Genomic DNA, 22,546 nt, shown 5'->3' with positions numbered 1-22,546 from the left:
GTAAATACTCTTAAAAACAGCCAGAGGAGACTGATTGATTTAGTGACGTCAAAATATAATTGACCTACTTAAATGTGCATAATGTTCCCCTTCAAGTGATAGTGGGAATAAAGCAGGGCATAATACAGTAATGGAAAATTAGGCTAGTTTTGCAATAAATCCCATTTCACATAGTGAAAAAACACCAGGATGCTCTGACCCATGCTCGCTGTGTCCCGAAGAGCTCCCTTATTGGTTGTTCTCTGTTGCTATGGTACCAGACATCGGATGCTGAAGTTACATGCGCGACTTCTGTGTCGGTGCAGCAGGAAGTATAGTTGCAGTGATGGAGAGTCAGAGAGGGATTGATGGTTGTGTGAGTCTGTAGAGAGACAGGGAGATCTCTGCTTAGCTGGACCCAACAAGTTTGACTCAAACAGTGTCACCCATGCCTGTAATGTGTGCTTGTGTGTGTGTGTCACTGCCTCTCAAGAGCACAGTAGATCTTGCTGTAATTATTTGTGTATTCTGTATAGTTAATATATCCCTTGGATGTATTCTTATCTATATACAGTCTATGAGTCTTATATAAAAAAAAAAATACTTTATTCATCACCAAACACAGGGTTAACCCTCAAGGTTACCTTGGTAACCCCACACCTTTGCTTTGTAGTACAAGGTTCAGGCTGCTACAGTATAACCACATTCTGATAACATTAGGAAAACAGCGTTCGGTAACATTAGGATATAAGGTTTGGAGAACTTAAGGTAAACAACGATCAGAGAACATAAGGAATGCAAAGTTCCATTAAGTAGGAAGAAAAAGTTCTGAGAGCGTTAGGAAAAAAAAAAAGGGATATAACGTTCGTAGGATGTTAGGAAGGAATATTCAGAAACGTTAAGACATATATCGTTTTGAAAACGTTAGGAATATGGTATAGGAATAAAATTATGGATTTACCTTCTGAGGGACTGTAATGAAAAAAGAATGTCCTGAAAACAACATTCCGAGAACGTTTGAAACGCAACGCTCCACGAACATTAGAAATATAACGTTACGATAACGTCAGGAATATAACGTTACGATAACGTCAGGAATATAACGTTACGATAACGTCAGGAATATAACGTTACGATAACGTCAGGAATGTAGTGTTGCAAGAACGTTAGGAATAAAATGTTCCCATAATGTTAGGAATATAACGTTGCAAAACGTTCGGAATATAACCTTCCGATAACATTAGGAATATAACCTTCCGATAACATTAGGAATATAACGTTCCAATAACATTAGGAATATAACGTTCCAATAACGTTAGGAATATAACGTTCCAATAACGTTAGGAATATAACGTTGCAAGAACGTTAGGCATATAACGTGTCGATAACGTTAGGCATATAACAGTCCAAAAATGTTAGGAATATAACGCTTTGAGAACATTAGTAATATAACCGTCGAGACAGATAGGAAAACAAATTCCCATTTTTGTCATCCCTGTTCATAAATGATAACCAAAAATTTTGCCGAAGTCAAAGTATCAATCAGTATGTGTATGACTGTATCTGCAAAATGTCATACTTTCATACGTCGGAATCATCGGCCACATCTTTTATTTGTTGAGCAATTCAAATAATAACAAAATGTAATGAAAGTAAAAGATCATCTCCTCTGTAGTGATAATCTGTTACCTATGCCACTCATGCTGTAAGAAGCTGGGAATTTAAAATGCAAACTTTTGAATCAGAGCCAAGACAATAAATATGCCACGAAGTTAATGATTTATCAAACTTCAATATTCACTAAATTATGTAATCCCACATTCATAAAAGGGACAAATATCAATTTTTCCATAAAATGAACCTTGAAAACCAGCAGCTAGGCTCACCAACATTTTATTTCTCTCGGGTTTTTTTCTAAAAACAAATAATCCATCAAATATTGCACAGTAAAAACATGTAAAAATTAAAAACATGAGAGATTTTAAAAGAAAAATCATTAAAACCTTCATTATAAAAGATGCAAACAAGTTTCCTACTTTGTAGAAAGTGGGATATGAATGACTAGTCTTTTTTCTTGCATCTTCTCCTTTTTTGGCCTGAGGGACACAGTCTGCTGGATAATGACTTATTCCAAAGTATGAAAAAGGCTTCACGTGCAATTGCACATACAGTTTTGTTGAGCAATTGTCCTGTTTCTGTCACCCTGGGACATTTGGCAAATGATTACAGACCTCAAATCCATGGCACACACAGCTCTTCGTTTAATCCAATGATGTGGAAGAAGCTGCGGGTACATCATCAGTGACAAGTTAAAAGGCTGCTCCTTCAGAAGGCTTTGCACACAGTAAGCAACCCGACATCCTGTGAGGATCATCAGGCTCCATGGGATTTCAACATGGGATATTGTTGCTGTCCTGTCAGCTGCATAGAGATCCAGAGTTTTGTCTCTTCTAAGTGAGGCAGGTCACAGTAAATCCTCTCCTTGTTAGTTAAGTTTGGCACTAATGCGTATCCACTGAAGAGCCTGTCTGGTGTATTGGACGGCATGAGCGATGCTGCTGTGAAGAGTCAACGGCCCAGACAAAGTATTCAAGTAGTTGAAGAACTCTGTAATGAAAAAACGGAGACAGTGCTCTCAAAACCCCCACTACCACGAGTGTTCAAAAACATCCATTTTACATATGTGGCTTATTTTCATGTAAATCTGCTTCTATACCTTTGTTCTCCTTTGCGAGGTTGTCTGCCACCTCCCAGTACTCGTAGCTGTACAGGACACTGTTGGTAATGTTCAGGTGATTTGCTGCCATCTGGTGGATACGTTGGGGAATGCTTATGAGAGAGGGGAAGGCGCTGCCCCCGTGTGAACCCCGTCCGAGGTGTTTGGGATCGGGCGACAGTGACGAAGGGGGTCCTCCTGTGCTCCTGGTGGTGAAAATACATGCACAACAGCATGGTAGTGATCAATGAGCATTCAGTGGCTGGAATGAAAGCAAAATAATCAAACAAAGAGCAGGTAATATAGTTATTATCCACCTACTTCCCAGAGTCACTCGAAGAGGGAGGTGTAGAAGGCACTTTGGGAGAAGCCTGTAATGACACCATAAACCAGTCATCCAAACCCAGATGTTTACATTCTACCAAAACCTGTCCAGAAATCTCTCTGCGTAAATGTGTTTATGCAAATGGTGCGTCAGACCTGTTTTTAGATATACCTTAAAGTAGTCCAGCAGAACTTTGGAGTATTTCAGTGCATGGTCCTTCTTTAAACGAAACATTTGCCAGTAGAGGAGGGCAAGGCATCGGAAACTGTGGACAACACAAGCGCAAGTCAAAGAGACTCAGACGAGCAACAAATCATTGTCGAAATGCAGGTCCTTCATTGTTGATGATAGATGTGGCCTAAACAGAGGAAATGACATACGCACCACAGAACCGCCAGCTGTTTGTCTTCCTGTCTCGCCCCAGGGCCAGAGTGGCTCTTCAGCCTCATTGCGTACCTTAAGACACACTACTGTTACCAATGGAGCTGCCGCTCATGTGTTTGGATATATATCTGAGAGTGTATGTTTGTTTCTCAAATTAAAATGACTTCTTTGTATCTGTTTTTCCCTGATTGAGCAATTTACCTAATTAGCTCCACTGTCTCTGAGTACATGGTGTAAGGAGACTTTGCCTCTAGTGGCCCTTCCTCCATCGCTTTCCCACATTCCATGAAGGAGAGGGCGGCGTCGACGTAATTCACCGCCTTTCCCAGCTTATCCACCTGGATATGAGACATCCATCATAGGAAAGGATGGGAGAAAATATGAAAGGGATATTTTCATAGCCTTAAGTGTCTAAAACAAGCAGGAATTAGCAGAGTATTTGTCTTTAGCTCTTTGTAGGAGAAATACATGTCCAGGAGGTGTTTAGAACAAAAACTGTACGTGGGGAGAACTGCTAACCCAGCTCCATCAAAAGTGTCTTATAACAGCTATCACCTTCATTGGCCTGCTTCAGTCATGCCAGACCAACTAGTGCATGGCACAGTGGAAAATTTTGATTTAATAGTGGTTTCTCCCTGGGCAAATATATACCAGTGGCTGGCTTGCTAGCCACAAAGATAGTCCGCAATTTTGGAGCACCCCCAAATGTTTATATTTTTAATCTCCCAGTCTTTGTGCTAAACTAAGCTGAACACGTCCTGGATAAATCTCTCTATGACTTTCTTGGGTAGGGAATACGTTCTTATTCAGCCTGTCTCTTCCCGGGTAAAAATACCACATAACTCAAGAATTCTAGATGCTATAATTTATTCTATGTTACACAGCCCTGCACAAACATTACCGCCATTTACTATAAAAAACAATACAATAACAGAGTTCTTGTCCCAAGAAGATGCAAAACAACTTGAATGTATATTTTATTTGTTAGCTTTAGACAGCACCCTCCTTGCTGGTCTACCCAAAAAAACTATGCTTAAATTCTTACCTTCTTTTATTTTTACACTTTAAAGTCCTAAATTACCTTGATCAATACCTCTTGGACATGCTTATCAAATATGAATCAATCAAAATGTATGAGTCATTTGACACTGGCATCCTGATTGACTGAGGCATAGCATTTACTTACACTGTATATAGTTTATACATACGGTATCTTTATGTTTCTCTGTGAGGCACTTTGTATCTTCCCTGAAACAAATGTGCTGCGTACATAACGTTTTTTGTGTGCTTGCTTACTGAACACATTGACGTTCAAATGCTGCCAAAAAGTCAGAAAACAAATGGTTGTATTTCCCAAAATATCTGAGTATTTCTTCAACTTCCATTTCATTTCATTTATTAGGAACACTAATGCAACATCCCAGTTATGCTTCACTATTGGCAATTTATATTCAGTCTAAGATCAACGACTCACCATTGCGTCTGCACGGTGCTTCATCCTTTTGGCTTCATGTAAGTAGTACTCAGCATGGTGCGGACTAAGATGGACAGAAATACAGAAAGATAAACACAATAGTCACAATGTTTTTTTTGTCACAGGTGTCCGGTGAGTCTGTATCTGACATTAGATTTTGTGGCTCACGTTTCATTGTTTGGCACGGCCCCCCTGTGTCCTGCGGGGCCCCAGGACTCGGATGTCGGTTGGGGCTGTCTTGACACTTTTACACATTCCACCTCCATCTTGGGCTGTGTAGTGGAAAGGTGAAGAAAAGGAGGTGAAATAAACCAAAAGGCTGCGAGGAATGGAGTTGTGATCATGTAAATGGAGTTGGGATGATCTTAACAAGTACTTCTTTGTTGCACCTTTACAGCAGAATCTCTATTCTTGTCTCTGTTCTTGTGGACATGATGCTGCTCTGAAGTCTTTGTTTTGAGGAGAGGCTTGGTGGACTGAGGGGTGTCGGACAGTGGAGACAGGGGAGACATCGGTCTCTTGCTGTCCAAGTACTCCTCCAAGTACCTGCAAGGACACACATCCACATATGTACTGTTGTGCAAACAGTATGACTACACATGTGTTCGTGGGACAAAGTGGTTTGTTTGGTGTTATTTTACCCGTTGTGCATAGTCTCTGTCACAAAGTTGCGCTCAGCTGACAAAGTTGACTCTGTGTTGCCAGAGAGGTCATTCGCATGAGGAATACTCCTCTTGCTTTCTCTGTGTGACACACCATTCTCCAACTGGTCAGACACAAGCAAACATGAAGAACAAGCCCGAATCAATGCTTACATAAGCATGCATGAGAGCGTGCACGGATATATATCTGGGTAAAATACATGTGTTGTCTACCTTGCGTTTCCGTTTGCTGTCTTTCGTCACAGTCTCAGGGACATACAGGTGTTTCATAGCCTCTCTTTGCTTGTCCTTGGTAGATGAAGGGGAGGAAGAGGAAGAGTGTTTTTTAACAGTGGAACTAGTAGTGCTGTCCGGGACCCTTTTGAGGAGACAGAGGTCTATCTGCACCACCAGATTTCTAAGCCCTCGCTGGGATGGCGCTGTAGTTTGTTCACCTCGCCCGTATGGGACCAGGGTGTAGAGTTTTTGCTTCCCCTCGCTCTGCTGCCCCTCACTTGGATGACCTGAGGTGGGACCTCTGGGGTGCGCAACCTTCGGCCTGCTGGCGTCGGGCCTGCCCGGACTTTGCTGCCCTCTCTTGGGGACTCTCTTGTAAGAGGTGGAGTCTGCTGGAACTTTGGTGATCGGAGCCTGATATTCAGATTCTGAATCTGAATTTGGAGAGGAGGAGACAGAGGGCGAGGAGGATGGTCTGTGAGGAGTTGGGGAACGTGACGGAGGGGGTGATGGGTCTTGCTGTAACTCTCTCTCCTCCTCACTTCTCCCTCCCTTTTTTGTCCTCCCCGGATGGTGTGACTCGTGTTCAAGGCGGTGTCGCTCAGTGTTGGTACTCACTCTCGGTTTGACCTGGACTGTTTGCCATTCACGTCTAAGTTGCTGGTCCCTCCCTCTCCTGTTTTCCCCTCTTGCTGTCTCCTCTCTCCTTTTCTGCCTCTCTCCTACCCCCTCCTCCTCCTCCTCCTCCTCTTCTTCCGCTGAACTGTGGATCCAGGGACGTCTCAGTAGCTGCTCCTCCGCCAGCCTCCTGTCTCCCTTTCTATCCTGTTTCCCTTGTTGTTTTTTCCGATGTCTGTCTGCTTTTCTCTCGTGATCTCTGCCCTCAGCTTGGGTCAGATGATCTCCTCTGAGGTCTACCTCCTGCTCCTTGGATTGGGGTTTCTTCTGTGTTGCTTTAGTATGATTAACATGCACAGGAGTTGGGGCTGTAGCCTCCGAAGACTTGGCCCTAGGTTTAAGGCTGGGGTTTGATCTAGAGCTCAACCCAGTATTATGATTAGTTGCCGCTTTAGGGGTAGATTGGGATAGCAAGCTATGACCAGAGTTGGTTTCACGGCTATTTGGAACTAAGTGCTTCGATGTTTTGGGGCTATGTTGTGAGCTAGATTGAATTGAAGGCCTGGACTTGTGTTTGGAGTTGTGGTTGGATCTGCTACTGTGGTTTTGTTCAAAATGTGATGTGTGTTTGGGAGCCTCAGAGAGCTGTTTAGAACTAGGATGAAAGTTAGGCTTGGGTCTAGATTTATGGCAGTGACCCTGGTTAGACTTTAAAACAGCAGAAGCCTTGGATTTGCTTTGGTCTTGGTCCTGTGTGGGTCGAGTCTTGGGCCTGTGCTGGTGAGTTGGCTGAAGATGAGTGCTGTTTGTGGGCTTGCTCTTGGTGTCGGTGTTAGGCAATGGGGTAATCCATGACCTATTTTTTGTCTTGTGGGGATTGGTCGTTAGGCTAGGTTGTGTTCTCTGAACCTCAGGGCAGTGCCGAACCCTGGTGGGAGTAGGTGGGCCTGGACTGGGGCTTCTTGGAGGGTCTCTAGGTATAGGGCTAGGGCTACGGCTGGCTCTCGGGCTCCCACACGGACTGGGGCAAACACTTGGAACCGGACTGGGAATAGGGCTGTGTCCTGGGCTAGGGATGGGACTTGGGCATGTGCTGGGGAATGGGCTGGGGCTAGGGCAGTAGCTATAACCAGGGCTAGGTAGGTGGCTGGGGCTGTGGCTGAAGTTGAACTGTGGGCTGGGAATAGGGCTTTGGCTAGGGCTGTATTCCTGATTGCTGTCCCAGGACCTGGCTGGAGATGGGGCTCTTTGGGTGTGGGGAGAGGGAGGACGTCCTGGAATGCTCTGGGAGGGAACTTGGTCAGTGCCTGAAGATTTTCTGCGGGATTTCTTCAGCCATTTATCCAACTGCCACTGGGCGGCAGAGGGGTGATCAGTCTTAAGAAGGCACAGAAGAAGAAAGACACAAATATTAGTCATAAAATAGATTAATTTAAAATGGATCTTTGCTAATAGTGAGGCTTAATGCCCACCTTCAATTTCTTGTTGACAGGTGCAGAGTTGAATCTCAGTTCAAAAAAGTTCAAAAGCCCAGATTTTATAAATACAATCATGACTAATTTGGTTGCACAAATACATTTATGCAGGAAACATACATGAAACATGTATCATAATTTAAAATGTGATCATTTGAAGTTGAAACATTTTAATAAGAAGAGTAACTTAAGCCCCTAAATATAAATATAAACGTATTGAAAAAAAGGAAATATTTCAGTAAAGTACATGTCAAAACTGTACTTATGTACAGGACGTGACTAAATGCACTCTGTTGCATTCCATCACTGTACACATGTATACATATAGTAGCTCAGAGATAACAAGGTGCAAGGAAAGGAAGGAAGGACATTTAACCACGTGAGGAATGACAAACATCATATTGGCATAAGAACCGTTTAAAATGCACAGAACAAATCACTGACCCAGCTGCTGTTAAAACAATTCAAACTCCCAAAAACACAAATCTGGATTATGACTCATGCTTAAAAAGTGTTGGTTCACTAAAAATTCCAACTGACATTGTACACTCCTTTCAACAGCATACTTTCTACATGGTCTCACAGTCCACATATGTGCTTACAGTAGCTCAACCCCCATCCAATTATGCCAAATGAATCACCTAATGTTTGCTTAACAACTGGCTTGGCAACCAAAAATGAGACTAACACAAGAAAACGCAGAAGTTTCTACTTAAAAAAACATAAAAAAAAGGGGGAAAAAAACAAAGAGGATACCCACAGCTGGAGAGCAAACTTCTTTCTCTCTCGCGTTCCCGTTCCTCTCTCGTCGCTGACCAGGAACTAAATTAAACCTCTACTCCTCAAGTCAAACAGTGACCCCCCTCCCCACATCCCTCGCCCTCTTTCCAGAGAAGACACTGCATCTCTTGTATCGTCTCGACTGCTCTCCCTCCTTCTTTTCTTGGCCCTCCCTCTTTCTCTCACTACCTGGAACTCCGCATTCGCTGCTTCCATAACTCCAACCCCCATCTCTTCCTTGGGAGACATTTAAACAGTCCACGTAAATGAAAACACATGGTGCGCACCCCCCACCCCCACCCTCCTGCCCCCCACCCCCCAGCCCAATACACTCCACTCCCTCCCTCTCTCTCTATAGGGGCCCAATGTAGCGCATGTTTGGTAAAACAGTCCACTATGTTGTACAGGACCTTCCATTCATAAAAGAGGAGCAGGTTTCCCCTTCAATTCCCCACGTAGCGCACGTCTTGACCCCCACAATGCCCCACACATCCAAAAGTGCATCATACCTACCAGCACTAAGTCACCCCTTCAATACTTATCTAAGAAAATGACATGCAAGTAATTCACATCCTTTGTGTGCACTGTTGTTTTGAAAGCAAAGGTAACTCTAGTTGCAGATGTCAACATGAGATCGAGTCTTGATGACTTCCAACTCCCGAGGGCTTTCCTTTTTAAGACTGGGCCTGTTGACATGACACCCAGGCACTAATTCCCAAAGCTAGCTCTGCCCCTCACCCTCACCCTCCTCCTCACCCTCCTCCTCCTCCTCCTCCTCCTCCTCCTCCTCTCCAACTCACATTCATTCGTCATTCCTCTGTCCCTCTCCCTACCTGCCATCAACTGCCTCGAGGCCACCACTCCCCTGAAGAGAATTCCCCCTGAGGGCTCACAACCAGAGGAAGAGACATAAAGGAGAGAAGATTGAGATCAGAGGAAGAGTTGGGCTGTAGCTCAGCATTGGTACCTCCTTGCTGTTGCATGGTGGCCGTGTATTGGCGGGCGACACAGGATCTGGGTGAACGTCTGGGCTCCGGCTGGGGCTCCGGGAGTAAAGGCTGCTGCTGCGCGACTCAGCGGTGGAGTCTGAGCCCGAAGAGTCAGAGCTGGAATGTCTCACTCGCCTGCTATGTGTGTGCGCTCGCTGTGCTGACAGGCTGTCAGTCAACACACACAAACATCAGAGAGGGGTCAGCGTACGTACACAGTGGAGCACACAAACGCACACACACACACACACACACACACACACACACACACACACACACACACACACACACACACACACACACACACACACACACACACACACACACACACACACACACACAGTGGCAGACAGATATTGTTGTTAATAACACAATTTAACTCAAGTTAACAGACAAACACCCAAAGGTCATATCCACAATATGCACAGATGATATTTAATAATCAAGTACCTGTGTCCATCCCAGGAAGCTGACTCATGAGTTGCCTTCAGGAACACACACACCAAAAAAACAAAAAACAGAAACTTATCATACAATCAGCAACGTAGGAAACCGCTTGCTACACTTAATGTGTTTCCTCTGCTGTCTTCAAGTCTTATCATCCTTAGTAGCAAGTACAGAAACAGTTCATAAGTGAGTGGCAGTTGGGCTAAACTGCGTGTGGGTGTGTGTGCACACTATTATAAACTACCTGAAAAACAGCTTAGGTCAAACTACTTCGTTACTTAATTAATTGTAGTCATTGTTTCTCTGTCATGCCAAACATTTGGCCCATCCCACATGGGATTAGAAGACACTGCTATCAAACAAAACATGCATCTTCCAGTAATGCATATACAAAAACAACATTCCATCAGTTACTTAATAAGTACTTCTATATACTTTCAAAAACATATATATGCATATATATATATATATATATATATTCATATATAATCATTATAAACTGTGCCTGTAGTTTATTCAGATTTATTTCTCATCTTTCAGGCTTTTCTCCGACTAGCTAACTGAAATGGTTCATACATGAACAGCCAACTCTTTTATTTGTGCATGATCCACATTTATAAAATCAACTTTTTTTACTTACTAAAAAAGAATACTAATGTTATTATTATTAACCATTTACAATAAAGAAATGTTAATATAGCAATAGTATATTCAAAGCACTTTGAGAGCCACCTACCCTTTGAGTGTCTTCATCATCACTGCTCAGCTTCAGGTCATCAGCAAGCATGCTGGAAACAAAGAAAAACACACTCAGAAAAATGATGCAATGTTGTACATTTAATCGCTAGGGTTTTTAATTGAGATGCACTGATCCAACACTTTCTCCCTCCCTACTGATTCTGAGCCTACGTCAACTCAGGGAACCTGCCAATACCGATTATCAATCTAATACCAGTGCTATCTCTGTTTAACAAATTAAAAATCTTCTTAAATCACTGTGTGGAACACATTGAGATCATTTGTATGTACAATAACACAACACCTGTGAATGTAGTGAATAGTTTCATGATATTAACGAAGAAACTGTTTTTAATGTGGATTGGTCACATCATGGCCGATACCAGACAAAGTTAATTAAAGTACAGTTCTGTCGCTATACAAATATACAAATCCATCATATCAGATTGGTGCATCCATACTTTTCAACACTCTTAAGTCTTCCTGAAGATGTTCATGTTCATCAACATCCAACATACTAAAACAACAAATGTGTTTGTCATTGTGAAAAGGTTGCCTTTCTCACTTTCCCCTTCCCAAACATGAGCAGTATTTTTGTGACTGCTTGATTATTCATTTCAGTCAAAAAGTTTGTTCATTTTATGGGTTCATAGGTTGTTGTTCAGTCTCGGATGTGGTGGATCAGCTGTTCGGCAGCTCAGTGAAAGAGAGTGTTTCTTCTTTTGCGTTTTTTTGAGGAATCAAAAAATGCAAAGACGGTTTGCCTGTTTTGTGTCCTCTGAGCAGGGAGAGGCTGGGCACTGAGATAGGTAAGCTAGTTCTGCAGTATATTTGGAGTTCTCATTGGTACGTAATGAGTGCCCATAGATGAATTGTGATAATAATAAGAAATAAGAAACCTTGTATTAATGGTAATTTTTTTCATGATCTGGATGCCTGCTCTGTTTGGCTCACCCTGTGCTTACCTGGGCAGGTAAAAGGTTCCAGCTAAAGGATGCTGAGAAAGTGAAATGCCATTCATTGTAGCAGGGGGAGAGAGGAGTTGGCAGCTGCTGTGACCCTGCAGCTTTGTTTTGTCAGGTGTTCTTTTTCTTGAGTGAAATCTAGTTTTATTGAAATTGCCAGGTTTCAAGTTTGCCCTTTGTTTAAGTAAACGTTTTGCTCATTTAGACAGATCTGTTGGCAAATATGGAATATAATATTAATAAAAAAGTATGTTTTCTTTCGTGTATAATTACCTTAAAATAAGATTTGTTGTGTTTTCATGTTTCATTTGTTTCATGTTTGTACAGTAGCCCTAAACGGACCAACCAAACACTAGCTCCTGATAGGCCAGCCAGTGTTGTTTCCTACACGCTTAGCACACCGGAGAAGTTTCAGTTGGCTTACAACACTGAACATGTGTTTCACAGTAAAAAGAGGATGTAAAGAGGAAACAACCAGGAGCACATCGGTCTCAACTGACAGCTTTCAGGAATGTTAACTGACCTTTGACCTGACCTTTGTTATACAGCCTGAAACGCTGTTTTGACTAACCCTAAATGTCTATTGGCCTTCACTCTAATTAATGCTTTTCTCTGTAGCTGTACAGACCATGATGTTCATGATTTCTACCTTATTTTACAGCAGCTGTTGAGAAGAAGACATAAATTATGTGTGTGATATATTATGTTGTCTATGTTTGGCGACCTTCAGTGGATCATGTTTCCTCATTACCAACTTACGATTTGTGAGGTGCCACGCGAGGGTGACGGGTCATTCGTTGCTGAACATCCCCCCGACCTAACAGAGGACGAGAGGGTAAATATTTAAAACCAGGCAACAAACCATATATTAAATATTTGTAAAGTATTGCACATATCAAACAAGCAAACAGTCAGTGAACACATACTTTGCCTTTGTTGTGCAGTCGGTAGTTTTGCTTCCTTGGAAAGAAGGAAAACAAAAGATGGTGAGAAAAATCTCTATTTACATGTCTAAAAGAGTACTCAGATCAGGCTTTGCACTACTTTATAATATTATTGGACTCACGATGACCAGTTTAAAAAAAAATATATATATTAATGCAGCAGAACCAGAGATACCGTCCTTTCTACTCCACACATTCTTCTACTTCTAAACCTGGCGCCTACATTACCCACATTGTTACTTGATGGTCAGTTTGCTTACGAGATGCAGGTGTGTTATACTGGTAGCGTCTAATGTAGCCTTGAGCTGTTAGCCTCGCGCAGGAGCGGTCTCAAGAGGTCTGGTAAGTTCACTTCGTTCTAACTTCACACCTCCAGTTTTTTGTTTTTTTTCATACATGAAGGCCTCAGACCAAACCAAGTCTGATAAATTGCCTCAAGTGACATAATTTGAGGCAATTTATCATACAATTTTCACATCCAGTAGTACTCTCCAAGACCTGGAAACAGACTTTATAATGCAAAATATTTAATTCAAATCAAAGATAAACAACAAACACATATACAATGCACACACATACCTTAGAGTTGTAGAGTATTCGTTGGGCCTGGTCACCCCCTAAGGCTTGCTGGGTCATGTCCTGTACAACAGAGGGGGGGACTGTGATTGATGTCCTTCACGTGCAGAAACTACAGACATCCTAAAAATCTATCATTCAAACTTTATTAATTTTCTCTAATTTAGGAGCAACTTATCTCTCCCTTTTAGATTTACACACATGCAGTGCAGAGAGCCTAATTATACAGCTGACTCTCTTGTTATCAGCATGGTTCCTCCCAACCAGGGGGAGTGTGACTAGATATAAATAAGAGTTAGTCTCAGTGTGTAATGTTGCTTGTAGACCAACAGATGTGTGTTGGTGTGGGAGTGTGCACTTTGCAGCTGTGCCAAGATTTCTGTGCAATCATTTACTTGATTTTTGATTGATCTCCAGCTGTATCTATATTTCAAGTATCAGCTATATTTTTTTATACCATTTTTTCATGCTTCACAGTTCTTTTCTCTTTTAGAAAGTGGATGTTTCTGTGTTTACTAAGTGAGCATATTAAAGGCCCCATTTGCTTGTAAACCAATTACACCAATTACACAGTATGGGCTAAAAACGTATTCTAAACATTTTTTAAGAGACATGATTTAGGATGCCAAGAGCACCGGCCTGAGCTCACTAGTCTGTTGAGGTTCTTAGCCTTTAAAAGGCAGCAATCTCAAAAGTGCGCAATCAGTGAGCCAGAAGATAAGACAGCTCATCAAAACACTTGAAAAGTAGCTCTGACAAAAATGAACGTATAAGACAGCAGGTGCCTCAGTTCCCAGTGCAACAGTTTAAATCACTGTACAGTTGTAAGGTACAATAGCCAAATGAAGTACGCGCAATAGAGGGAGAAAAATCTGAATCCATCAACCCCTGGGCAGCTGCAGGAGACACTGATACATTATCACCACAGTCACCTTTCAATCTCCAGGTCCTTTATTGTTCACTGCTATGACAAACATGTCAGCTGTTATAATGGCCAAAAAGTGCCAACAATTTGGACTGAAAAGGGGGTTATGTACTACAGGGTACTACTGAAATTACCATCTGGTCATTAACAGAAGATTATTCAAAGACAAATTTGGTAAGTGATTATTCATTTTCCTCACTTAAAAAAGAAGAATATGGGTTTGCTGGTTACAAGTTCTTGAATATGAAGATTGTATTACTTTTCTTAATTACTCATCAAAGTTAATTTAATACATTTGGGGAAAATATTAAATTTTAAGACATCAGTTCTTGCTTAGTTAATTTGTGATATTTGCTTTCTTTATTATATACATATATATATTTATATATTTTTTATTTGATATTTGTTTTACATTTTACTGACTAAAAGATTAATAACTCATCAAAAAAAAAAAACTTGCATTAATTTCTTATGAACATTATTGTTAGCTGTAACCGTATTCAACTCTTGAACACATTGTACAATTACAGGTAAATTTAGTTTACATATGAACGCCCCCCCTGCAAGTGTGGATGGTATCTCACATATAGCTGGTACAACAACAACATGATACATTCTTATGCCCATAACCTTCTAATCATTAGTCTAAAGCTCTCTTTTCTTCACACCCCACCCTTTAACAGATCCACAACATTCCAGTATCAGTGTCTGTTACTATGTGTTTTTTGATTGTATATTATTTCGATATACAAATAATAAGTAAAAAAGGAAAAGGATGATGCAGGCTTGGCTGAGGAGTGAATGTTCGGAGCCCTTTTGAGTGAACAAAACAGTATTTACTAAAACATGATACATAACAAATTACTCAGTATTTTATATTTCAAATACATGTAGCGCATGCTCACAGTTCAGTGACAAGCATGTATCACTGCTTACCCTGAGGGAAGATATGTAAGTGATGATTACATATGATAATACACCTGGCCTATTATGGAAATTGAACCTGTTTCTTATGTGCTCTCTCTGAAAGGTACTCAAGAGGAAACCAGCCACACGGAGAGAGCTCTGCATCCACAGTGCACTGTCTTTGCTCTTGCTCTGATTATAATCTCTGTTGATTAGATTGCCTGCAGTCACACTCAGACAAACCAGACCTCATGGATGCTGACAAAATGGCCTGATTTTTGTAAAATGCTAGCATGACCTTGGTCCTTAGCTGTGTCATGATGTGGGAGCATGGGGGTTCAGTGTGTAATGTAAATGTGTGTGACAATCACTGGTTAAGGGACGGCAGTGGCAGAAACAGTGAGCAAGATTTTGAAAAGGTCACGTTTTATCAGCTCGGATGTCTGGGGATCGGTGTGCTTAATGTCTGTGTGCCTGTGGTCCGATTTTAGCTGTGAGCTGTGGACGTCTAAAGGACTAGTTCAACATTTTGGGAAAATACACTTAGATCAATACCACTCTCATGTCTGTATGCTAATTATGAAGCTAGAGTCAGCCAGAGTGTGAACTAGAGTCGGTTAGCACAGCTTAGCTAAGCAAAATCCAAGAAAAAGTCTGGCCCATGACCCCTAGGGCCATTTTTACAGTTCACATTTAAAACACTAAATATAACATGTTAATTAGTGAGCTTAGAGGTAGTTTAGCCTAGTTGGCAGATTGTGTTACTTTCATAGATAGCTATGCTAGCTGTTCCCCCTGTTTTTTAAATGCTAGGCTAAGCTAACGAGCTGCTGGCTGTCGCTCCATAGTAAGCTTACAGACATGAGAGGTATCGTTCTTTTCAACTAACTGAAAGCAAATAAGCATACTTCACAAAAACAGCAAAAAATGTCTTTAACTCGAGTCTACTCGAAGGATTTTTCCCAGTTTCACTCTATCAAAACCAAAGATGCTTATTAGATGACACATCTTTTATGAACCTGGCAGGTGACTGCTTTTCTTCCTCCTCTTCACTCCTGTCATCCTCCACAGTAAGCCCTGGAGGAAAAGTGTTTCCTCTCTCCGCTCATCCTTTCACCTGGATATCTCTCTTCCCTCAGTCACCAAGGACACAGCCCCAGCCCTCACCCCTTTCCTCCTTCAACAACAACAAGGTCTCCCAGGTGGAGCATTAAGTGTTGCTATCTTCCTCCTCCACCCTATGTTCTGTATCTCTAATCTCCTCCTCCGCTCCCACTATCTGTCCCACACTGGTGACAGGACACATAGCATATGACACATCCTACGTATTGTAAAACCTCCAACATAACAGGAAAAATTGGTAGAAACCTCAGGACCACCCTGATACCTCGAAAACCTTGAATAATTGATACATCAAACAACAGAAAATGTATTATTAGATAATCAATTAACAGTCTAAGTCATTTTTTTCAAGCAAAACTCCAAACATTTTTGGGTTCCTGCTCTCCAACGTAAGGATTTGCTGCATTTCTCGTTTTTTGTACAATTGTAAAAAAGATACATAAACAGATTCCAGCATCTCATGTTTACGATTTGCAGCTTTGTTTGTTATAATTTATTTAAAACTGATGACCAGGACATTTTTTTTTTTATATTTTCTGACATTTTATCTATTACCAGTTTGAAATGGACCAAACTTGAAATAAGATATAATCACATGCAAATTCCAGAAAATATCACCCACAATATGACACATTTAATGAGGGATAAATCTGAATTATTGCACATCGAATACTGTTACCTCTATAAATTTTAATAATGAAGGAAACATTAAAGTCAAGCAATGAAGAAAAACTAATGATTTACCTCCAGAATATCTTTGGCACAGCTGTTGTGTTGGCTTCTTGTTACCTGTACAGACAGAAGAAAGGAGGTGATGGTCAATGAAGAGAAAGTCACAGGAAGTTCAGACTGACAGGTGATCAGAGGGAGTTTTGTGACACTTCAGAACGACAGACACACAAGTCCAGAATCAACTAGACAAGCACATAGTGAAAGCACACAAACAATATTGTAGCATCTCAATTACAGTAAAGTAAGTGTCTCATCTAAAATCTATACTTACGCAAGTTCAACAACAAATATAGCTGTACAAATGTACATAGACACAAAGCTCATAGACTCATTCATGTCTTTCACATGTCGTTGCTCAAGATGTGAACTTGTCAGTCTCTCTCACAAAGATAACACACACACACGCACACAAACACACAAAAACACCTTCCGCATTCTACTTCCCGCCTTTTTACTGCAACATTCACAACTTGGTGTTACTCATTACTGTAAACCTCTCACACACACACGCGCGCACACACACACACACACACACACACACACACACACACACACACACACACACACACACACACACACACACACACACACAGTAATTGTGAGAGTTGAGACGAGGTTGTTGATGACTCATATCTTAGAAATCACAGCTGCAGATGATCAGACGGATGCTGATTCTGTTGCAAGCAACTTTCTGTTTCCATCCACGTTAGGCAACCCCGCTCTCCCTCCCCCACGTTTCTCCCCTCTGCACAATTCAGATCTGAATTCAGATTTATCTTGTTGGCACGAAATACGAGAACCATGTTGCTCAAGCTTTAAGATACATTACTGTGTGCAATGGTTTAGGTGATTACTATTTAGTCTCTGTGTTTCATTCTGACTGTGAGTTTTGCATGAAAAATATTGTTTCCTCTAGTTCCATTCATAAAATAATCAAAATTTTTCATCGTTCTGAATTTCAGTATTTCTATGTGGACTTTATCTGCTGAACACTTACACTGTCTTTCGTCTTGGTTATGGAGATTTATTATCTTTAACAATTCATCTACACATTATATCCCATTTCATTTTGATGATTTGCTTCTTTCTCTAATGCCCCACTCTGTCTTCTGTGCCATCTGTGCAGCATAAGTATGCACAGCAGAAAATGTGTGTGTAGAGTAGCATGCATGTGGGAGTGCATGAAACTGTCTCTTCTAGCATGCATGACTCACTAAGGTCAATGTGTGAGTGGCTGGACTCTATGCCCGCGGAAGGAAAACAGTGTGTGAAAACTGTCTGATTATTACAGCCACACAGCAGTTATGGGGCCCTGGGCACTAAATAAAAAAACATTAACACAGACAGCCAGCATTTAAGCTCCCTGTGACGTTGCACAAGCCAAAGCCAGGCCTGTTTCCTCAGTTTACACTAACACCTCCATTAGTATGGATATTATCATGTACTATCTGTTTCACATGTCCATATACCCACTAGCACCGCAGGCTACAGCTCTGGTGCAATACCCTGATGTGTGAACTCCCCCAGGGCCAAACAAACCACAAGCCATCATAACAAGCATCATGCAAGCCAACTAGAGTGCACCACCTGTAACATTCTCAAAGTAGCAGCAATTACTTAAGTTATTTTCAGCTTCTATTCATGACTACCATCTGTGTTGAGTGCCTTTAAGTGAAATCTGAAACACTTTTGAGTCTGTAAACTGACTCTTTATGAAGATAGGGCACAAAATGCATCACTCTGCAGGAATTAATCCTCTTATTTTATAACAGTAGTCGGTATTAATTACGAATAACCTGCAGATACACAATGCCCAATAATCATGCACTAATCCTGTGCTAAAACAATATTCAAGGACCCCCCCCCCTCAAGCAGTTCAATAAGTATGCTATAATCCACACTCTCACCTGAGAATATGCGCATCTGAGTAGGAAACTGATAATGGAAAGTTTCCCTTTGCCCGCAAGGACAGTAGGCATGGTTCCTGGATGTTCAGCGCTCTCCTCCGGTGTCCATGCCAGTGAGGACTCGCGTTGAACAGCTGCGGATGCGGTGTAACTCCGTAACGCTTGGCCGACCGGCTCTCCCTCGCTGCCGGAGAGCGTGTGCCTGTGTCACTGGGGGAGACAGAGGGCGATGTAGGCGGGCCGGTAACGTCACGGATGACACACAGGCAGCTCAAGCGGGGACATCACGACTCGGAGCTCAGAGCGGGGCCCGGTGGATGCTCACCGTTTTTTTTGAAGGCGTATTTAGGATGTCAGAGCTGCCAAATACACCCGGTGACGTTCACGGGGCACTCGATAATGTAACGTTAGTAAGATATACAGGGGTGGTGCTATGAATTATGCCACTTAAATATGCATTTCATCATTTTTTTATTTTTTTTTTGGCCACTTGGGGAGTATAGCAACAAACTGTAAACACGACATATGTCAAAGTGGAAAAGGCAACATTAACATACATTAAGAGTTTCAGTATTTTCTTTTCACCTATGGTTTGGTCTTCTTCTTCAACTCCTAAGAAAAATATTGCTCTTTTAGCTGCTAGTTTAATTGCTCCACTCATAACCAGCTAGCATAGCCACTAACTGTGTCTGTCCTTTGGTGTTTTCACAACTAAATGAAGTTATTATGTCACACTAACCAAACCGGATAGAGCATATTTATTGAATCTTGTCATGTAAGTCAATGGTTCCCGAAAAGTTCACATTTAGATTTGTTTTTCCAAACAGATTAAGTAGACATTGGGTTGATTTTTGTTAATTCAACTGTTGTTTTCAAGGCCATGAATTAATTGATATTACTTACTGAGGTCACGCCTGTGCTAGAAGCATCTTCTTGGATGACTATTTTGTTTGTAGTTTTTACTGTTTGCATTGTGTCCCTCTCCTCTTGATTCTATACGTAATGCCATAAATACTCAAACTGTGAAACAGTTCAGTGACTAAGAGCATATTGTGGGCCAATGAAGAACTCTTATCATATCCACTTCCTGTATCTCGGCCTTGTATGCTTGTCTAGTCCATCTATTATTCTGCGTTATACAGTTTGGCCTGTGAAGTGTCTCTGGATTGCATGGATTTTGCCTTGTCAAGATAAAATATGAGCTGTCTCCCTGGCTAAGATGGCTCTGGGGGGTGAAGAGGCTGAGAGAAGACGGATAAAAAGAGCTTGATGTATTAGATATATTAGAGCATTGACTGCATGGATTTGAAGTAAAAAACATTGGGGACATTGTGTTCCTTACAACCACATATTCTTTGAAACAAAAACATGTTATTTAAAGAAACAGAGGGGAGGGATGGGCGTTTTTAATTTGATCATATCTAGAATTTGGTCTACACACCCCTGAAACCACAGTGTCCCTTGTTTGTTTATGGCACCTGTCAAAGACCGAACACAGGGGCAGTCCCAGTGGATAGCTGGTAGTCCAGATGTAGAAACTAATTTAATCTGCAGAGTATTGAAGAGACAAACACTAGTTAAGGAGACAAAAGAAGACTTGTGTTTACTACAGTTTTTCATGGGTTTGACATCCATCCATCAAAAGTCATCAGAGGAATGTGCTTATACACTCACATACTGCAATAAATGAGAGTTTGTGACCTCCTTATGTTTTGTTTCTAGTTAATTCAACCAAACTTTTCCTGCACTAATAATTTCTTCTTAGTTCAGTTGAGCTGAGAAGAGACACAAAGGTTATTGTCGTGATGTGTCAGTATAATTTGAATGTTTCTGTCGTCATGCGCCAATGACCATGTGAGAGGAAACGCTTCTCTACTTCTTTATGACATGTGACACACTGACAGTCCTTCCTTTTTTTAATACAGTTCTGTTCTGTGAGATGCATAAGTGCCAGTGTTTAAGCGCTGTGGCAGAGAATTGAGGGGCTTTATTGATTGATTAATAGGTCTATCAATGGAAAATGAACCGGCAACAATCTAAGTAAACGCTAAATAATTTTTGCTCATTCTTTAGGCAAAAATGACAAACATTTGCTGGTTCCAGCTACACAAATGTGAAGATTATTTGCTTCTTCTTTGTTAAACATTATCGTAAGAGAGGTTTGTCCTCCATAAATGGATCAGAAACACCTCTGAATATAATACAGTCCTGTTCAACACCATCAAGAACAGCAGTGTCAAAAAACTGAACATTATAGGCATCATAAAGGTAGACTTAAGGGCAAAACTGTTTTATTGGATTGAATTACATTGCAAAAGTGTACCTAATAAAGCGTATGTGGCTTTCTGTCTGTTCCTTCCTTTGAACTGGATTGACTCACAGCATATCGTCCTGATATCACAGCAACTCTCATTCTGTCTGTGAATTCTGTTTTTTTATGCAAGCTCACAAAACCAGAAAGCAAAGAGAAGAGAGAAGTAACAGCTTTTTTTTTCCTGTGGAACAGAAATGGAGGGGATGAACATGGAATGGAGGGATGAGAAATGCCTGGGGCTCCACAGCCACAGTAGCATCCTTGGTTACAGACCCATGACGACAGGACCTCAAAGGCACAACGGCATCCCTTGACGCTGCATGTTTAGAACACGGCTGGCCTCAAGAGTCAGCCTTCTTGACAACTAACTCACTCTCTCGCTCTTTCTGCCTCTGTCTCTCTCTCTCTCTCTCTCTCACTCACTCACAGAGCCGAAACAAGGAAGATGGAAACGGAAAGATGTTTGGAAAAAAGAAGTGGGCTCAAGCTACATTTTCTGTCCCTGCAGCTTGATTTGGTTACATTCCAGATTCCTGCAGGTAAAGAGGGAACGGTAGACACTCTTGTTCCACTTTCTAATTAGAAACATTTTATAAAGGCTGAAATAGACTCTAATTTATGGCTTTTTAGCCATTAATAAAGCATTTATTCATGTTTTATAGATAGAAATATATAGATAGTCCTTTAATATGATATAATAACTTTGGCGTTGCTAGGTTGTGGTAACCATTATTAAACAGTCATTCATGTTATATAAGAAGCAAAATTGTTTACTTTTGTAATTGTTAATAAGGTCATTTAAAATCATTTTTACACCAATCTAAATGTTAAAAAGTTTGGTCTGCAGATGTTCTGCAGCCTTGAATATAAGCGGCCCTCTATTGAAGAGGGTCTTTCTGAAGAACTTAAGAGCTAATAAGTTATAATGATTATCCTGCTAGAGGAGAGTAAACACTGGCCACAACCTAACAGCCCAAAATGTGTTCTTGTTAAAGGCTTGTGAGTGATTTATAAAGCATTGGTAAATTATAAGAAGGCATCAAAACAACTTTATAAATAGCACCATATTAGAAAGTGGTAGCAACAGTAAAATACACACAAATATATATTTCATTCATCTTTGTATTTTCAAATAATTTAACTGAAGATATTTTTGGGTTAATTTACAAGCAGCTTTGATGTTCAGATGTTCTTTTGAAATATGACTTTAATGGACATTACTTAGTCTCATCAGTATAAGGCCTTCTTAATATTGTTACCAAAGGCTCCTGTTACCGCCCATCTTCATACTCGTCTTTCATTTTGATCTTAAACACACACCTGTAAAGTTTTGTGACTGCATCCTTTACGGA

The 22,546-nt window shown here is 41.1% G+C and overlaps 1 protein-coding gene across 3 annotated transcripts; it reads right to left on the bottom strand.

Moving 5' to 3' along the window:
- Window positions 1–608: 608 nt before the first annotated feature.
- On the bottom strand, window positions 609–19,118 carry aff3 (AF4/FMR2 family, member 3). 3 transcript variants are annotated; one of them, XM_054615943.1, is made up of 19 exons: window positions 18,881–19,118; window positions 16,986–17,030; window positions 13,292–13,351; window positions 12,695–12,728; window positions 12,528–12,585; window positions 10,802–10,853; window positions 10,069–10,103; window positions 9,597–9,786; window positions 5,754–7,751; window positions 5,520–5,644; window positions 5,268–5,424; window positions 5,047–5,150; window positions 4,879–4,942; window positions 3,606–3,742; window positions 3,405–3,476; window positions 3,192–3,285; window positions 3,017–3,066; window positions 2,696–2,901; window positions 609–2,586 (listed from the first exon to the last, which is right to left on the bottom strand). In XM_054615943.1, the coding sequence occupies exons 1-19, from the start codon at window positions 18,950–18,952 to the stop codon at window positions 2,465–2,467; spliced, it is 3,675 nt and encodes a 1,224-aa protein (XP_054471918.1). In that variant the 5' UTR covers window positions 18,953–19,118; the 3' UTR covers window positions 609–2,464. The 3 variants fall into 3 exon arrangements, with proteins under 3 accessions (XP_054471918.1, XP_054471919.1, XP_054471920.1); XM_054615944.1 differs by lacking the exon at window positions 18,881–19,118 and adding an exon at window positions 17,245–17,324; XM_054615945.1 differs by lacking the exon at window positions 609–2,586 and having other exon boundaries at window positions 2,849–2,901; window positions 3,013–3,066.
- Window positions 19,119–22,546: the final 3,428 nt, after the last annotated feature.

This window comes from Anoplopoma fimbria, chromosome 16 (genome assembly GCF_027596085.1).
Source record: "Anoplopoma fimbria isolate UVic2021 breed Golden Eagle Sablefish chromosome 16, Afim_UVic_2022, whole genome shotgun sequence".
In the NCBI taxonomy this organism is placed as follows: domain Eukaryota; kingdom Metazoa; phylum Chordata; class Actinopteri; order Perciformes; family Anoplopomatidae; genus Anoplopoma; species Anoplopoma fimbria.
This window is presented reverse-complemented; position numbering and strand designations above follow the sequence as displayed.

Excerpts from the sequence above, each read along its gene's own strand:
- aff3 (XM_054615943.1), bottom strand. The coding sequence starts at position 18,952 with ATGCCTACTGTCCTTGCGGGCAAAGGGAAACTTTCCATTATCAGTTTC. Across the intron at positions 12,586-12,694 it reads GACTGCACAACAAAGGCAAA|GTCGGGGGGATGTTCAGCAA; the intron begins GTATGTGTTCAC and ends GTCCTCTGTTAG. Across the intron at positions 2,902-3,016 it reads TCTTCGAGTGACTCTGGGAA|GAGCACAGGAGGACCCCCTT; the intron begins GTAGGTGGATAA and ends TTTCACCACCAG.